At 43.5% G+C, this 19866-nt stretch overlaps 1 protein-coding gene across 1 annotated transcript in view; it reads right to left on the bottom strand.

Moving 5' to 3' along the window:
• Positions 1-19866, bottom strand: part of LOC144503550 (von Willebrand factor D and EGF domain-containing protein) — a 269846-nt gene that overhangs the window by 75888 nt on the left and 174092 nt on the right. The window contains exons 14-18 of the mRNA XM_078228019.1: positions 16606-16767; positions 13742-13846; positions 9932-10046; positions 9042-9292; positions 3719-3938 (exon numbers count right to left, since the gene is read on the bottom strand). Of these exons, the coding sequence (XP_078084145.1) occupies positions 3719-3938; positions 9042-9292; positions 9932-10046; positions 13742-13846; positions 16606-16767 (853 nt within the window). The remainder of the gene's footprint in view (positions 1-3718; positions 3939-9041; positions 9293-9931; positions 10047-13741; positions 13847-16605; positions 16768-19866) is intronic.

The following is a 19866-nucleotide window of genomic DNA, read 5'->3' as shown; positions in this document are numbered from 1 at the left end:
TTGTTGAAGTTGTACAAGACATTGGTAAGGCCACACTTGGAATACTGTGTACAGTTCTGGTCACCCTATTATAGAAAGGATATTATTAAACTAGAAAGAGTGCAGAAACGATTTACTAGGATGCTACCGGGACTTGATGGTTTGAGTTATGAGGAGAGGCTGGATAGACTGGGACTTTTTTCTCTGGAGCGTAGGAGGCTTAGGGGTGAACTTATAAAGGTCTATAAAATAATGAGGGGCATAGATCAGCTGGATAGTCAATACATTTTTCCAAAGGTAGGGGAGTCTAAAGCTAGAGGGCATAGGTTTAAGGTGAGAGATACAAAAGTGTCCAGAGGGGCAATTTTTTCACACAGAGGGTGGTGAGAGTCTGGAACAAGCTGCCAGAGATAGTAGTAGATGCAGGTACAATTTTGTCTTTTAAGAACTGTTTAGGCAGTTACATGGGTAAGATGGGTATCGAGGGATATGGGCCAAACGTGGGCAATTGGGACGAGCTTAGGGGTTAAAATAAGGGGTGGCATCGACAAGTTGGCCGAAAGGGCCTGTTTCCATGCTGTAAACCTCTATGACTCTAGCCCCCCCTGACACTAAGGGAAATTTACTATGGCCAATCAACCTAACCCACACATCTTTGTGACTGTGGGAGGAAACTGGAGCACCCGGAGGAAACCCACGCAGACACAGGGAGAATGAGCAAACTCCACACAGACAGTGATCCGAGGCCAGAACTGAACCTGGGTGTCTGGTGCTGTGAGGCAGCAATGCTAACCACTGTGCCAGCCTATGCAAAGTTTCTCTTCATCTTGATTAGGCCAAGAAAATAACACCTTGGACATTGTGTGAGGCCATCTCACTTTGATAGGCAGGAGCTGTGACTACTTAATCTGACAGAATGCCATTAAATTATCCTAATTCTCAGTGAATGTAGTTTCTGCCATTTGTCAAACTGTTGTAACAAATTTAACATACTACGTACAGTGTAACAGTGACCACAAAATTCAATTAAAAATCAATACAGGAAAGCAGAAATTGAAATGGTGTATGCGACTTCCATTAGAACCTACTTAGACAGATTGCTTGGAAAGAAAAGTGCTGCATGTAATTATGTTTCTGCATTGTTAAACCTAAAACATCCAGCTGGGTTAAGGACTATTAAAAGCTGAATTAAACCATGTAAACAGTGGGAAGAAGTGTAACTGCTGTCAGAAAACATTTAGTCTGGAAAGCTTTTGCAGAAAACCCCCAGAAAGAAACGTGATTTGACGTTTGGGCTGGATTTTTTATCCCTGAGGCAGGTAGCGGGAGTCGGGGAAATTCTTGGCTCCTCCTGTCCTCTTCAGGAGAAAGTGCCAGGAAAGGTCGGAGTTTCATTCTGGGTGAGGGGGTGCAGATTATAGATGGGTGTGCTGATCTTGGAAAATGTTTTCTGTTTTCTGTTTAAAAGGCCTGCCTTAGTGCTGTGGAGCTCCATCCCATTTATAATGAGAAAAGGGCCTCTAGCCCTCACCCCTTACACCCTCTCATCTGCCACACAGACACTGCCTATGCCCCATCTCTGCCACCTCATTCCCCATCCACATGTCAAGGTATGCCCCCTACCCACCCCCATGGCCACAATATTCCAGCCTTGGGTCACTGTCTGTGTGGAGTTTGCATATCCTCCCTGTGTCTGCGGGGGTTTCCTCCGGGTGCTCCAGTTTCCTCCCACACTCCAAAGATGTGCAGGTTAGGTTGAATGGCCAAGCTAAATTGTCCCAAGGTGTGTAGCTTAGGGGGATTAGTGGGGTAAATATGTCGGGTTACAGGGTTAGAGTCTGGGTAATATGCTCTATTGGAGAGTCAGTGCAGACTTGATGGGCCGAATGGCTTCCTTCTGTACTGTAGGGATTCTACTCTATTCTAATTGGAAAGTTAACAATGAATAGACTTTTTTGAAAGCTTTTTTGACACATCCTATTGTCACAACATCCAAAGACACCTCACAGGAGGCTCCAGAAAAGGGAGACCAAGCTAATGCAGGGAGCGGTCACTAAAGGAAGAACAAACGACAAAGAGAATGATCAACAAATGTTTAACATCATGCTTTTCCGATAGACAAGGTCTGTGATGGTGAGCAATGGTGACTGCTTTACTGAGCTATTAATCTGATAATGTTTGGTCTTGCTTCAGTGAAAATAACAATTCAGTAAAACTCTATTTCATGAACCATTACTTTAACGAAGGTAGATACGACAGTATATCACGGCAAAACAGATTGAACTGTAGACATCAACTTCCCCTCACTAAGACCTGTCAGTCTTTGATTTTATTTTCCCTCTCCTGACTCCATTTGCAAACAAATTAAATTTGTTGAAGGCCTGAAAGACTTCCCACTTTGCTACTGGCTTTGTATTTTGGTGCTAGGACAATAAAGGAGTTGGTATAAATAGATGGTACACATTATTCATAGAAAATCACAAGTAAAGCCTGATCCAAATCTGACTAAACCTTTAAAATTGCTTCTTTTTTAATTCTTTCATGGGGTGTGGGATTGGCGGCACTTGTTGCCCACCCCTAGTTACCCATGAGAAGATGGTCGTAAGCCACATCCTTGAACCGTTGCAGTCCATCTAGTGTGGGTACTCCCACAGTGATGGTAGGGAGTGACTTCCAGGATTCTGATTCAGTTTGAGTTAAAGAACAGCAACAGTGTTCCAAATTTGGTTGGCGTGGAACATGCAGATGGTGGTATTACCACATGATGCACAACTTTCCGCAGATGACCACCTAGTTAAACCAGAGTCTTGTCAATTCTCTCACGTAAAAGAAACCATGGCACTATTTCGAAGGAAAGCAGGGGTGTTACCCATGATCTCCTGGCACATAATTATCCCTCAACGAACATCATCACGTTGCTAGATGAGGGAGTTGTCTGTGGAATTGACTGCTGCATTTCCTACATTGTAACTGGAACTACACTTTAGTATTTCATGGGCTGTAAGGTGTTTTAGCATGTTCTGTACTCATGAAAGGTGCTGATTCCTAGGATGGCAGGTCTGCCATATGAGAAGAGACTAAGTCGGTTAGGATTATATTCACTGGAGTTGAGAAGAGTGAGAGGGGATCTCATAGAAACTGATAAAATTCTAACAAGGTTAGACAGGATAGATTCAGAAAGAATGTTCCCGATGGTGGGGGAGTGCAGACTAGGGATCATAGTTTGAGGATAAGGGGTAAACCTTTTAGAACTGAGGTAGGGAGAAATTTCTTCACCCAAAGAGTGTTGAATGTGTGGAATTCACTACCACAGAAAGTAGTTGAGGCCAAAACGTTGTCTGACTCCAAGAAGAAATTAGATGTTGGGGCAAAAGGGATTAAAGGATACGTGGGGTGTGGAGGTGGAATCAGGATATTGAACTTGATGATCAGCCATGAACATAATGAATGGCTGAGCAGGCTCATTGGGACGAATGGCCTATTCCTGCTTCTAGTTTCTATGTTTCTAAATGCAAATGTCTCTTTTTTCAAAAGTATGTCATCTAACTATAGTGCAACTCCAGTGTTGTAATCATGGAATTCTGCAAGATCATGTAACATGAAACGGTTAACAAAATAATAAACAGATCTCTTTTGGATTTCTATCAATTTTACAAATGATTCAACATGCTCACATCCCTTCGATTTTAATCTAACTTTTGTTATGATATAAACTACAGGTGGTAAGATGGCTTCCTACCTGTGAGACCAGCTGGACAGTTGCACAAATAGCTGTTGAGACCATCCACGCAGGTGCCAACACCACATGGATTTGATTTGCACTCATCTATGTTTTCCTGGCAAAGCTCCCCTTCAAAACCAACAGGACACACACAGAGGTATTCACCACTTCCTGGGGGGAAATTGATATTTGTAACACATGTTCCACCATTAATGCAGCCACATGGCTTCACTGCAACCTATAAAGGAAAATGAGGAACACTTGAGACAGCTTAGGCAGCAGTGCAGTAACACTCCTTCACAATTGTAAACAGGTGTCTTTTTAAATAAAACACATATACACAGTAGATTTTGTTTTTTTTTTCACTGCCCCTGTGAGTTTGCAGTTTGATTTGTGTCATTCTTCCCCCATGCCCTCCCCTCAGTGGTCAGGTTTACTGGAATCATGGCGGTAAGTGTGCCAGTGGCCATTTCACATTTCATAAGTTACCCAAGCGAAATACAACTTAAGTGGTTCGTTGAAAAAAAAATCAAAAGGCAGCAGATATACCTGCAGCAACAATAATTAAAGCTCTCTTTCCTGTTTTACAATTAATTTGTTTCTTTGATGATAATCCTTTCCCTGGAGGGAGGCAGTATCCAGGCTAAGCATTCTAATGCTGCTCATTTCTCAGCCAGCTGGTGGTCTACTTTCCACACAGCAGGGTGCACGTTACCATTACTTCACAGGAGGAGAGATACAACAATTAACGGCTCACACAAGACCCTAATAAAATGCTAGGAATAGATTAGTGAAAAAAAAACCTTTAGCTGTTGGAATTTTACCCTTCTAACAGCAAGCGGAGCTATGTTCGATGTGAAGCAGCTCCCCAGATATGTGTCCCATTTATTTTCCAGACAATAGACCTATTTTGCTAAAGGCAACCTCAAGACCCATCAAATATCCAGTGATATAATCCCCTCCCCTCCCTCACTACCTCAGATGCAGATTTATCATCCCTTCTAAACCCACCTGATCTTCATTTGAAGGGAAGTGATGCTGGAAGCTTGGCTTGAGTACTTAAATCACAGTGAAGAAGAGTTTTCACTTTGGGCTCAGTTGGCAAAATGGGTGCATTTAGCTTTCTAATTTCTGCTCAGACTCATTTTAAATTGCAGAACTCAAAATCTAGCACCGAGGCAATGCAATTGGCCAGTGTTTTAATTTAAGAAGAAAATAGGCCCTATAAATATTTGTTGGTGTATTTAAGAGCGGCAACTCAATGCCATTTGCTTCATACGGCTGAAAAAAGGATTATCACAAAATAGAAGCATTTTAAATCAGTATTGATCTGCCACCTGTGAATAATCAGATTATTAATTACTGAAAATGGCTTACAAATATAGAGAATTGTTTGGTAGTTTTATTAAGGTAGTCAGTTTCCTAATGAACGAAAAGGACTGCATTCAAAAGCACTTTAAAACGTTCCTATTAATGTCCTTACACTTAAAAGAAGAATCTCATTAAGGGCCCACGAATGAGTGCAATTGACACAAATTCATAATGGTGATGAATTCAACCGGAGGGGGCGTGACAGTTTCCGTGACCAGGGTCTACTTCTAACATCTTGGACGGGGTTTTCCGGCTGTGCTCACCCCAAGACCGAAAATTCCACCCGAGGTCAACGGAGTAATACATGCCGCAATCAAGGAGCATGTCAAACTAATGAACATAGAACATAGAACAGTACAGCACAGAACAGGCCCTTCGGCCCACGATGTTGTGCCGAGCTTTATCTGAAACCAAGCTCAAGCTATCCCACTCCCTATCATCCTGGTGTGCTCCATGTGCCTATCCAATAACCGCTTAAATGTTCCTAAAGTGTCTGACTCCACTATCACTGCAGGCAGTCCATTCCACACCCCAACCACTCTCTGAGTAAAGAACCTACCTCGGACATCCTTCCTATATCTCCCACCATGAACCCTATAGTTATGCCCCCTTGTAATAGCTCCATCCACCCGAGGAAATAGTCTTTGAACGTTCACTTTGTCTATCCCCTTCATCATTTTATAAACCTCTATTAAGTCTCCCCTCAACCTCCTCCGCTCCAGAGAGAACAGCCCTAGCTCCCTCAATCATTCCTCATAAGACCTACCCTCCAAACCAGGCAGCATCCTGGTAAATCTCCTTTGCACTCTTTCCAGCGCTTCCACATCCTTCTTATAGTGAGGTGACCAGAATTGCACACAATATTCCAAATGTGGTCTCACCAAGGTCCTGTGCAGTTGCAGCATAACCCACTGCTCTTAAACTCCAACCCCCTGTTAATAAAAGCTAACACTTTTAAATGACCTTATCCAGGAGAACATGGCAAAAAAAAAATGCCCCATGCCTAATTTTAAAGAGTTTAAGAAGTTAACTCCTGAGTGAAACAAAAAGATGGACTGTATGACTGTGGGATATAGGCCGAATGCAGGCAAATGGGACCAGCTCAGTTTAGGAAACTTGGTCGGCATGGACGAGTTGGGCCGAAGGGCCTTTCTCCATGCTGTATATCTCTATCTATCTCTACCTTTATATTCGATTGTTTTTAAAACTGGGCTCACTATACAGTCCTTGTATCAAAACCTGACAATAACAGTTAACTATCCATGGTCTGCCCCTCGCCTGCTACAATTCCCGTGGCAGGTGGGATGGTAAAATTCTGGCCCATGTTTTTAAATGAGCGCAAAAATTGCAGAATTTTTATGTTGTGCTGAATGTAATTCGCTTTTAAAATTCCGCAGCCTTTTGCACCGCTTACAGAGACTACAGTCAAATTATCCCAAAAAAGACCAAAACGAAACGCCAACACAGTTTATTGTTCAGCTTTAAAAGAGGCATGAAGACACTCCACAGACAGTCATACAGTCCATCTTTCCGTTTCACTCAGGAGTTAACTTCTTAACTCTTTAAAATTAGCCATGGGGCATTTTTTTGGCCATGTTCTCCTGGATAAGGTCATTCATTAGCTTGACATGCACCTTGATTGCAGCATGTATTACTCATTGTTGAAATAAGCATTGCCTGCATAATAGCTCCACGGTTCAAGGAGCCAAACTGAGTGAGGTCACCAAAATATCTACCTCACCAAAATGCATTTTAATTGGACAATAGAATGACATTTTCTGTTGCAGACATTGTAATGACAGGTTTAAGAGCCTTGTTTGAAGTAAAACCTTTGTGACGCTATCTTCAGCAACCTTATCAATTTTAACCAAGCTTCGACAAACAGGAGACCAATGGAAGTGAATGGGACAATGGCTTATCCAACATTACTCTCTTTTCACTTCAGTGAAGGGTAAAATTGAGCAGTGGTGTAAACCCAGCGTTGCTGATCTCCTCAGTTTCCCATTGGGTGGATTAATTGAAATCATCCATATCTGATTTGATCTGCTTTTATGGGTTAGCCTGAATAACTCCATGCTAAATCTCAGGGTGCAAAAAAGATTTACAAGGATGTTACCGGGACTGGAAGGTTTGAATTATAAGGAGAGGCTGGATAGGCTGGGACTTTTTTCCCTGGAGTGTAGGAGGATGAGAGGTGACCTTATAAAGATTTATAAAACCATGAGGGGCAGAGATAAGAAGAATAGTCAATGTCTTTTCCCCAGGATAGGAGACTCCAAAATTAGAGGGCATAGGTTTAAGGAGAGAGGGGAAAGATTTAAAAGGGACCTGAGGGGCAACATTCTCACACAGAGGGTGATGCTTATATGGAATGAGCTGCCAGAGGAGGTTGTGGAGGCAGATACAATTACAACATTTAAAAGACATATGGACAGGTACATGAGGCAAATGCAGGCAAATGGGACTAGGTCAGTTTAGAATACCTGGTCAGCATGGACGAGTTGGGCCGAAGGGCCTGTGTATCTCTATGACTCTATCTCTACCTTTATATTCTATTGTTTTTAAAACTGTACTCATTATGCAGTACTCGTATCAAAACCTGACAATAACATTTAACTATTTATTTTGCTTCATATTTGTATCTAAATATGACTTCAATAGGAATATGTCTTGTAACCACAATTATACGGTTTCAAAGAAAATATTACCATTCTCCTTGTACATTTTTACATTTTTTCAACAGTGATGGCAAGACAGAGAGGGGCATTTTCACTGTGCTGTCACATTTACTGATGTATATAATTGATCCTGGTAATGATTAAATATGCTCCTTTGACACATGCACCATAGAAAGCATTCTTTCTGGTTGTATCACAGCTTGGGATGGCTCCTGCTCTGCCCAAGGCCACAAGCAACTACAAAAGGTCGTGAACGTAGCCCAATCCATCACGCAAAACAGCCTCCCATCCATTGACTCTGTCTACACTTCCTGCTGCCTCAGCAAAGCAGCCAGCATAATTAAGGACCCCACGCACCCCAGACATTCTCTCTTCCACCTTTTCCCATCGGGGAAAAGATACAAAAGTCTGAGGTCACATACCAACCAACTCAAGAATAGATACTTCCCTGCTGCTGTCAGACTTTTGAATGGACTTCCCTTCCATTAAGTTGATCTTTCTCTACACCCTAGCTATGACTGTAACACTACATTCTGCACTCTCTCGTTACCTTCTCTATTAACGGTCTGCTTTGTCTGTATAGCACGCAAGAAACAATACTTTTCACTGTATGTTAATACATGTGACAATAATAAATCAAATCAAATCCTCTCTTGTTTGGAGCTTTATCTTCAAGAGGCTATTTGCTACTATAGTGGCTGTTACACAAGATGCAATTATAGACGATTTTTTAAATTCTTGGGCAGGATTCTACGGCCTCACTTGTCCCAAAACTATAAAATCCCGCCCAATGCCAACAGATCTTTCCGTGCTCTGCCCCTTGCCTGCTCTGATTCCTATGGCAGGTGGGACGGTAAAATCCGGTCCTTGTTTTAAAGGGCCATTACATTTTTTGAATGGAAAGATTTAAGTTTAAAGTTTATTTATTAGTGTCACAAGTAGGTTTACATTAACACTGCAATGAAGTTGCTGTGAAAATCCCCTAGTCGCCACACTCCAGCGCCTGTTCGGGTATACTGAGGGAGAATTGAGCACGGCCAAGGCACCTAACCAGCACGTCTTTCAGATTGTGGGAGGAAACCGGAGCACCCAGAGGAAACCCATGCAGACATGGGGAGAACATGCAGTCTCCACACAGACAGTGACCCAAGCCGGGAATTGAACCTGGGTCCCTGATGCTGTAAGGTAGCAGTGCTAACCACTGTGCCACAGTGCGAATGTTCAAAAGTGGTTGAGATTATTAATAAAACTACATGAGCATTCTTCAACAAAGTGGATCTTTCTGTACTCACTTGAACAGAATATGTGTTTTGTGCATTGCACTCATCTGACACTGTGAAGCTAAAGTTGCCAGACTCTTGAGAATTCACTTTCCAGATCAGAAGTCCCGCAGGTGATAAGCTGCCATTCTGTGGTCCGGATTCCAGCAAGAATAATACAGCTGACCCTTCTGGATCCACAGCAGTGAACTGGTAAACAAAATTTTCACCAAAGAATGTTTGGAGCTTAGCTGTGGTCACCTGGTAAAATGGTGGCTGATTGTCTTAAATAAATGCAAAAAAAGAAGGCAATTAAGATTCATAGAATCATAGAACCATAGAATCCCTACAGAGCAGAAGGAGGCCATTCAGACATCGAGCCACTGATAACCATCCCACCTACCCCTATCTCCGTAACTCCACGTATTTACCCTGCAATCCCTGACACTAAGGGGCAATTTAGCACGGCCAATCAACCTAACCTGCAAATCTTTGGACTGTGGAAGGAAACCAGAGCACCCGGAGAAAACCCACACAGACAGGAGGAGAACGTGGAAATTCCACATAGACAGTTACCCAAGACCGGAATTGAACCTGCATTCCTGGCGCTGTGAGGCAACAGTGCTAACCACTGTGCTGCCCTGTTAGTCCAAATAAAACAATAGCAACCCCACCCCATCCCCAGATACCCAAACCACCATCTTCTCTCCACAAAATACAGAAGGGCTGAAATTTTCCAGCTGTTCCCGGTTACAGAGGGTGCGAACAATGGGCAAACCCATTGACAGTGGTGGGACTGGAAGATCCCTCCACCGGCCAATGGCGAACTCCCTCCGCCGCTGCAAAACATGCCCCAGTGGGGGTTGGAAAATCCCGCCCAAGTTCTCCTTAATCAAATTGAAAAGCTATACATTTAAACTTACCTTCATTTATGGACCAAGTGAACTTGGAAATGTCAGGCCTACAGTGTAAACAAAGACTTGTTGGATTTGTGTCTCCTTCACCATAGCATAGGCCATCTATATTACAGGTTTTTTCCTGTGGATGAGAGTGATATTTATAATTTGGGACAAGGATCAATGAACACAATCACTGCAACAAAAGCAGAAAACAATGGAAATGCCCAGCAGGTCTGACAGCATTTGAGGAGAGATAGAATTAGCGTTCAGGTCAATGATCCATCGCCGGAACTGTGTGGTAAAAGATCACAAACCTGAAATGTTGGACGGAATTTTCCCATGCTGCCAGCCACGATAATCATAGCGGGCGGGGGCGGACCACACAAAGGTCCGTTGACCTCAGGCAGGATTTTCTGGTCTTGGGGCAAGCGCGGCTGGAAAATCTCACCCATTAACTTTTTTTCTCTTTCCACAGTTGGTGCCAAGGCTGCTGTACATTTCCAACATTTTCTTTTCAGAGCTTCAGCATCTACAGTATTTTGCTTTCACAATTACTGCAACATTTGGGCGGCACGGTAGCACAGTGGTTAGCACTGCTGCTTCACAGCTCCAGGGTCCTGGGTTCGATTCCCGGCTCGGGTCACTGTCTGTGTGGAGTTTGCACATTCTCCTTGTGTTTGCGTGGGTTTCCTCCGGGTGCTCCGGTTTCCTCCCACAGTCCAAAGATGTGCGGGTTAGGTTGATTGGCCAGGTTAAAATTGCCCCTGAGATGCGTAGGTTAGAGGGATTAGCGGGTAAATATGTGGGGATAGGGCCTGGGTGGGATTGTGGTCGGTGCAGACTCGATGGGCCGAATGGCCTCCTTCTGCACTGTAGGGTTTCTATGATTTCTATGATTTGATTATCGTTATATTAAGCAACAAATGTGCTTAAAAACACTCATTAAACCAATCTAACCATATGGAATTTAATAACAAAAAGCTTATTTATTATTGTCACAAATAGGCTTACATTAATACTGCAATGAAGTTACTGTGAAAATCTCCTAGTCGCCACACTCTGGCACCTGTTCGGGTACACTGAGGGAGAATTGAGCATGGCCAATGCACCTAACCAGCACGTCTTTCAGACTGTGGGAGAAAACTGGAGCACGGGGAAGAAACTCACCCAGATACATGCAGACTCCGCACAGACAGTGATCCAAGCCAGGAATCGAACCTGGGTCCCTGGCGCCGTGAGGCAGCAGTGCTAACCACTGTGCCACAGAGCCCTTTGTGGAAATTTTATCTTTGTAGATATGACTTTACTTGTAAATTTAACATTTTTCCCAAATTACAGCAGTGACTATTCAGAAGCATTTCATTGGTTGGATGTCTTAGATGTCCTGGGTTGTGAAAGATGCTATGTAAATGTAAATCTTCCTTTAATTTCACCCTGTAACCGAATCTCTGTGTTCCTACTTTTATCTGTTTATCACAGATTTGCAGCTGTTCTACAGTGCTTCGGCCAGAATTTTCCCATCTGCCTGCCATGGGAATCGTAACGGGCGGGACACGGGCCAAGCAAAGGTCCGTTGATCTCGGGTCGGGTTTTCCAGTCTTGGGTTGAACCCGGCTGGAAAATACTGCCCTTCGTGTCCAGTTACTATTCCTGCACTTTCCTTTTTGACTTTCAGGCAGCACCTGATTTAATATTTTCCTTATCTACATTATCAGCCTCATGTACAGTCCTCCTTGCTGTGCACAAAACCGATTAATTAAAGAACGAGATGCCGTCTCAATTAATGGTTGCACACTGCTTGGTTACTCCTTCTGTGACACTTCAAGGTGACCGAGTGAATTATGCTTCAATGCTCTTGCAGGCCAACATCCCACATGCAGAACGTAGCTTCGGTGTATTAAATCAGCACGCTGCAATTCGGGCTAACTCTGCTGCACCCACATTTAATAAACAAATGTCAGGATAAAGATTAAGACATAAACATGGTAAACACCCTGGGGGCAACTCCATAATTAGGCCAGAGTGAAGGAGGGGGATGGTTTGGGATGGGCAGTGCTCATTCCAGAAAGAGATAAGGTACCCTGAATGGAGTTACAGCCAGTGGCAAGAAGAGGCAGAGATTAAATTGTGAGGTATAATGACCTGTATTAGGCTTTATAATGTTAACTACATTTTTGACTGGATGCAATAAAAGCAAGGCAAAACACAGTGCTCTTTGTCGAATTCAAAACTCCATCATTTTGTGCAACGGAATAGAACAGGGAAGTTGGTATTTTGTTATCAAGGCTATGGAATGATGCACCTGCACCTTGTGAAATTATGAATTTTACCAGATTTTTAATAAATGAGACATCAAAGTGAAGCGATGTCTCAACATTTCTGCATGATATCGTTTTTCTTCTGTGTTACATAACCAGGAATTATATTGTATTTCAAACCCAAATTCAGCAAGTAGCTCAACCAAATTCAGGGGGGAGTTTTGCCATTCTGCCTGCCATGGGAATTGTAGTGGGCAAGGGGTGGACCATGGAAAGGTCCGTTGACGTCGGGTGGAATTTTCCGGCTGCGCTTGCCCGAGACTGGAAAATCCCACCCATGATAGAACATAGAACATAGAACATTACAGCGCAGAACAGGCCCTTCGGCCCACGATGTTGCACCGACCAGTTAAAAAAAAAAACTGTGACCCTCCAACCTAAACCAATTTCTTTTCGTCCATGAACCTATCTACGGATCTCTTAAACGCCCCCAAACTAGGCGCATTTACTACTGATGCTGGCAGGGCATTCCAATCCCTCACCACCCTCTGGGTAAAGAACCTACCCCTGACATCGGTTCTATAACTACCCCCCCTCAATTTAAAGCCATGCCCCCTCGTGCTGGATTTCTCCATCAGAGGAAAAAGGCTATCACTATCCACCCTATCTAAACCTCTAATCATCTTATATGTTTCAATAAGATCCCCTCTTAGCCGCCGCCTTTCCAGCGAAAACAATCCCAAATCCCTCAGCCTCTCCTCATAGGATCTCCCCTCCATACCAGGCAACATCCTGGTAAACCTCCTCTGCACCCTCTCCAAAGCCTCCACATCCTTCCTGTAATGTGGGGACCAGAACTGCACACAGTACTCCAAGTGCGGCCGCACCAGAGTTGTGTACAGTTGCAACATAACGCTACGACTCCTAACTTCAATCCCCCTACCAATAAACGCCAAGACACCATATGCCTTCTTAACAACCTTATCTACTTGATTCCCAACTTTCAGGGATCTATGCACACATACACCTAGATCCCTCTGCTCCTCCACACTATTCAAAGTCCTCCCGTTAGCCCTATACTCAACACATCTGTTATTCCTACCAAAGTGAATTACCTCACACTTCTCCGCATTAAACTCCATCCGCCACCTCTCGGCCCAACTTTGCAACCTGTCTAAGTCTTCCTGCAAACTACGACACCCTTCCTCACTGTCTACCACACCACCGACTTTGGTGTTTGATGTTAGAAGCAGACCCCTAGTCACGGAACCAGTCACATTCCCAGGCTAAATTCACCACCATTGTGAATTTGTGTCAATTGCATTCATTTGTGGGCCTTTAATGAGGTTAAGTGTTGTACATTCCTACAGCAAGACAACTTTTCCGGTTCTAACAGAGAAACAAATCTTGCGTGTGCTTTTCTCAACAGTGTGCTTTGGAAATCCTTGCTGAAGTAACTGGTCTTCCCAGGTGTCATCCTCTTAGCTGACTAAAACTGACTGTTCCACTGAAACTACAACAGTACACTGAGAAGCCACATTTTCTGTTGTATCAATATCCAGAAATCTGAAATTACCTTCAACTTACAAAGTCCATGAGGCGTGCTATCACAAATCTGGCAAACACCATCATAGAGTGTCAGCACTTTCGAGTCACTGAACAAGGATCCATCATTCGTAATCTGCCACAAAGAAAAATTACAACATTTTCAGCCGTGTAATTTTATAAAAATCATGTGATATTTGGGAAGGTGAAAACTGACCTGAACTCCGTGCAAAGCAGCAGGAAATTCATGAAACATATTTTTAATCATTGAGTTTACAAGACAAATACCAGTGATTGCCTCCACAGTTGCTTCTCTCACCAAGGTTCTTGTGCAGAGCTCATACAAAAACCTAGAAGCAGCTGCTGTTGTTGGATGCGCCATCAAATTTAGTATATAATTTAACCCAAAGTTATTTTTTTTGCAATTACAGTGTTCAGTCTTTTCCCCATTTGTATCCCAGCTGTTGCTCATTCTTCTGGTTTCTAATGGGTTCATTTTTAGGCCCCCTCTAGTACTATGAGCCACAACCATTGAAGCTTACATTGACTTTGAGCAATTTAGAAGGGCTGCAGTAAATGTAAAGAATTAAGGCAAAAAGTATCGGGGCAGGACGTTAGAAATCTGAAGAAAGAGGTGGGCTTCCGAGAGGACAGGCTAAATCTCCAGCACCATATTAATGGTTGCAGTTGAAACAGGGAAGGCTTCGATATATCTTTCTGGACCTCCCAATAACTCATTGGATTGGTTTATCGCATAGTACAATGGTAAGGATTTTCAGCCTTAAAAATCAGAAGAATCCCCTGATCCCTAACCTGCTTTGAATGATTTGATTCCTCGCACTAGTGACATGATATTGATATGCTCACATTCATTAACTCTGCTGTAGGAATGGAACAAATCTACCAATGCAATTCAATGTTAATAAGTCTGAAGAAAAACATAGAACTTACTAGTTGAAAATAGGACCACAGGCCATCAAGTTTGCCATAAACTATCCTAGTAGCTGCATGATAGAATAATGGAATTGTTAACTAATCATAACCATCCGTCTCTATCTCTAGTCTACAACAGGTCCAGATATGACAGAAGAAAATTGTGAGTGATAGCAAGCGTTGGGAACCACATATCCAAAGCTGCCTGTTTCTCCTGAGGATGCTACTTCCCACATTTCATGTCATAAATTGTTAAACTTCTTTCAGCCAGTTGTGGAAGCGGGAGACCAGGGAGTCAGCCTTTACTCATGGTTTAGATTTAATCAAAGTGAAACAATACAAAAGAATAACTCCGAACTCTACAACCTGCCACTGGTGTCAATAAGTGTCTCTTTATAATCTTCGGAAGTGCTGATTTTAAAATGTAAACAAATAAAGAAATGAACATCTCCCTTTACAAAGGGCCACTACAGATTTTCTGTAACCTAACAAAAGCGCAAAAGAAACATATGTAAATTAAAAATTGTTGCCGGGGGTGATGATGTGATGATGCACTCCAGCCCTTCTGGTGCCCATTGGTCTCGAGCGTGCCGGTGAATACCACATCCTCCCTCTCTGGGGAGACCCGGGTCAAAGGACCTCCTCAACTGCCTGCTGCCTGGATCTGTTTCTAGCCACCTTGACCAGTCAATTAAAACTAATCAACTAAACATCAAATGATCAATGCCTCAAAGTGGCACTGTAACAAAAACAAAATTCTTAAAAGAAACTTGACAAATTTAAATTGAAATAAAATTTTGCAGGGAGATAATGCGCTCCAGTTCTTGTGGCATGGACACTCTAAGTGCACTGGTGGGTACGGCATGGCTCCCTCTCCAGGGACACCCCGATGGGGACATAACCACAGAAGAGCAGCAGGAAGTGTTCCTTACAATCTTTTGGGGGTACCAATAAAGTAACAAATGATGTAATGATCAAATTAACAAAATGATAGTCCTTAAAAAGGGACACTGTAAAAAAGAACTTTAAAGGAACCTTTACAAATTTGAAATTAAACTCCATTTTGAGAGCTGATGTTGCACTACAGCCTGTGCAGTGCCCATTGGTTGCGGAGGGCATCAAATGCACCAGTGAGTACCGCATGGCTCCCCCTTGATGGACACTCACGCACTGACGGAAAAGAGGCAAGAAGTGTCCCTTTATATGTACACGAGTAATTATCCATTTAATGCCCCTCACTTATTTACACAATCTTAATTTGTACAAAAATGACTCGTACCGTGTTTAAAAAACTGAAATAAACCTATTTCTATCATTTGAATAAATAAACCATTACAAATTGCTTCTACTCCTTCCCCAGCACGGAGAGTGAGAGCTAGAGGGCTGTTTTTTTGTTTACTGTTGTACAACCCCAGAGCACCATGGTGGTCTTTCAACAACACGGGAGCGATCTTACCAGACGTTCACGCCACACTCCCGCTGCAGCGAGGACAGAGAATTTGGCGGCCAGCCAAATCTCCGTTCACTGCGGCGGGATGGGAAAATCCTGCCAGTGTGAGCGATGGTTAAGATTCTGACCCAAGTCTCTGCACTCAGCATAGCCTGTGGCTGCCTCTGCATTGTCTCCAGGGGCAGGGGGACCCAATTCCAGATAGCACCAGCACCCTCCACCATCAGAACAAAAATCCTTTGCGTCGGGGCAGTTTCTCCCCAGTTAGGGGGAGAGCGAAAATTTGGGCCACACCCTCTGACTGAATGAGTTAACGGGTCAACCTTACACTTCATCAGGGGGTTAGCGAGGCAGAAACTCGAACTCGAGGGGAAAAAAATGAGCAGAAGTTTGTTATTCAATCCCCTTGTTAACCACAAATAATTCAACAATTTCAATCAATTCATATTGTCAAATTCTATTTTAATTTTCAGTTTTAGAGTGTTTTAGTTCTGAGAGATTTCAAGTCTTACCTTGATTTGCCACCTGGCAATGGGTTTATCTGAAAACATGAAGTCCACAGTCTCCGTTGCCATACTCGTTAGCACAGGAATTTGGCAATCAACAGCTTTGGTACTAAGGAACGTGGCCTTGATTATCTGGGTAACTCCTGGAATCCATTCATTATTCACATACTGCTCTCGAGATTAACGGGAAATACAAGGAGAATGATCATGTCTGTGCAAGCTCCTTCAGTCGCACAAAAACTATCAATAATTTAACATTTTAGTCCTCAGCATTAACAAGGGCGGCACGGTGGCACAATGGTTAGCACTGCTGCCTCACAGCGCCAGGGACCCGGGCTCGATTCCTGGCTTGGGTAACTGTCTGTGTGGAGTTTGCACATTCTCCATGTGTCGGCGTGGGTTTCCTCTGGGTGCTCCGGCTTCCTCCCACATCCAAAGATGTTTGGGTTAGGTGGATTGGCCATGCTAAATTGCCCTTTCGTGTCGGGGGACGAGCTAGGGTAAATGCATGGAGTTATGGGGATAGGGCCCAGGTGGGACTGTGGACTGTACTGTAGGGATTCTATGAAGTCCTCGCAATCCGAAGCGATGCTTGATTTTCAGTCACCAAAAACCGCATTAGCTAGGTGGGGATGACCTCAAGCTGTGATCAGTGGACTTGAGACCCTGTTAATGCCAATGCATCAAGTCACTGTCATTTTTAACTGCATCCTCATTCTGAACAGCCAAAGCCCCAGGGCTGTTTCCTGTTTGCATATGCAAATCAGGGTCCTGTGATTATTTACAGGACACCTATTGTCAGGCAGGGCAGAACCGGTGGGAGCAGTCACCAGACAATGACCAACCAGTTTTACCAGGGCGGAAGCAAAAAGTTTAATAATTTTTGTGGAGTTGAGTGACCAGCAGCACTTATCCAAATCCGGAACACCATACGGATGCCCATTTGGATCAGGAGCTTGGCAGGTCTATTTAAATTAGATTTGGGCTTCAAAATTGTTCTCGCTTTTATGCTGCCAGAACAAGTGGGCAGCTGCTCCTCATACACTTCATCTGTTCGGATATCACACTGTCCGAAAGTTACGCACTAAACACATTCAACACAAGTTATGTTTTCACCCTCATGACTTGCATCTGTTTTTTTTTAAATTGAGAGCTATCTCTATTTATTCATCTCTAGGATCTGCTTATTACGATCTTTTATTAATGCCCCTTCCCAACATTTTACTCTGTGCATTAGTTATAAATAATTGATGAATGGATCAACAGACAAATACATGTTAAATGAGGAAACCAGCTGGGTACTTCTTCAACACTATAAATTTGAGTCAGCAAAGAGATAAACAACAAGTTTGTGTTTGTAACACCTTGTACACTCTCGGGATGTCCCACAGCTAATAAAGCATTTTGGAAATGTAGTGACTGTGATATGGGAGGGGTTGGTGCACAGCAAGCTCCCACAAACAGCACCAGAATAATGACCAAATGGTTTGTTTTTGAATATTGGTTCAAGGGTAAATGTTGGCCAGGCTGCTTCAACTAGTATCACGGGGTTTTTCACATCCACCCAAGCAGGTGAATGGGCCTCCATGCACTGTTCAAAATATATGCTTGCAATAATTCAAAGTAACAATAAGGCCCAAATTTTATATTTGCCCTGAATGCAAGGAAAATTGCCACTTATTGAACAATCACAGCAGTGCTTTCCTGGTCTGAACTGGTGGTGAGTGAGGCTCCTCCATTCATTTATTCATTTATTTATTAGTGTCACAAGTAGTCTTACATTAACACCGCAATGAAGTTACTGTGAAAATCCCCTAGTCGCCACACTCCGGCGCCTGTTCGGGTACACTGAGGGAGAACTTAGAATGGCAAATGCACCTAACCAGCACGTCTTTCGGACTGTGGGAGGAAACCGGAGCACCCAGAGGAAACCCATGCAGACACAGGGATAATGTGCAGACTCCGCACAGACAGTGACCCAAGCTGGGCATCGAATCCAAGTCCCTGGCGCTGTGAGGCAGCAGTGCTAACCACTGTGACATTGTGCCAACCACTGTGCCACCATGCCAACCACTGTGCCACCATGCCGCAGGTGCAACAAGTTACCATGTGGGCTGTTATGGCAGAGCTATTTTCACAGGCATTTGTTGCAATCAGATATTTTGAACTGAGGTATTTTTTAAAACATTAAGGATTGAGGACCAGTAAACTTGACCTGGTTTGTGATACAAATAAGGTCCTAAGTTCACAACAAATGAACCCTAGTTCAATGAAGAGTGCAAGAGAGCATGCCAGGACCTGTACCAAGCCTACCTAGAAATGAGATGCTAATCTGGTGAACCTTTAACATACCAAACAGTGAAAGCAGCATGCCATAGACAGAGTTAAGTGATTCTACAACCAATGGATCAAATCTAAGCTCTGCAGTGCTGTGCCACATCCAGTCGTGAATGATAGTGCACTATTAAGCAACTCACTGAAGAAGAAGCCTCTACCAATATCCCCATCCTCAATGATGGGGGATCCCAGTACAACAGTGCATAAGATGAGGCTGAAGCATTTACAACCATCTTCAGCCATAAGTGTTGAGTGGATGATCCATCTTAGCCTCCTCCTGATATCCCCAGCATCGAGATGAAAATCTTCAGCCAATTTGATTCACTCCACATGATATCAAGAAACAGCTGAAGGCACTGGACACCACACCGGCAATGGGTCTGACAACATTCTGGCAATAGTACTGAAGACTTGTGCTCCAGAACTAATCATGACCCTGAGCAAGCTGTTCCAGTATGGCTACCACACAGGCAACTAATCAACAATGTGAAAATCTGCCAAGGATACATAGGGTGGGATTTTACAGTCTTGCTCGTCCCAAAAACTGTAAAATCCCGCCCAAGGTCAACAGACCGTTCCAGGTTCTACCCTTTGCACGCTCCGATTCCTGTGGCGGGCAGGGCGGTAAAATTCTGGCCATACTGTCCACAAGATACAGGACAAATTGAATCTGGCTAATTATGAACACATCAGTTTACTATTGATTATGGAATGGGTTGTCCACAGTGCTACCATGTGGCACCTACTCAGCAATAACTTGCTCCCTGATGCTCAGTCTGGGTTCCACCAGGGCCACCTGGCTCATGACCCCATTACAGCCTTAGTCTATGGACGAAACAACTGAATTCCAGAGATGAGATGAGAGTGAGTGCACTTGACATCAAAGTAGCATTGACTGAGTGTGGCATCAATCCCTGGCAGAATTCAAGT

The sequence above is a fragment of the Mustelus asterias genome, chromosome 14, assembly GCF_964213995.1.
Source record: "Mustelus asterias chromosome 14, sMusAst1.hap1.1, whole genome shotgun sequence".
Lineage (NCBI taxonomy): Eukaryota > Metazoa > Chordata > Chondrichthyes > Carcharhiniformes > Triakidae > Mustelus > Mustelus asterias.
Note: the sequence above shows the minus strand (reverse complement) of the source record. Positions and strands in the feature narration are given on the sequence as shown.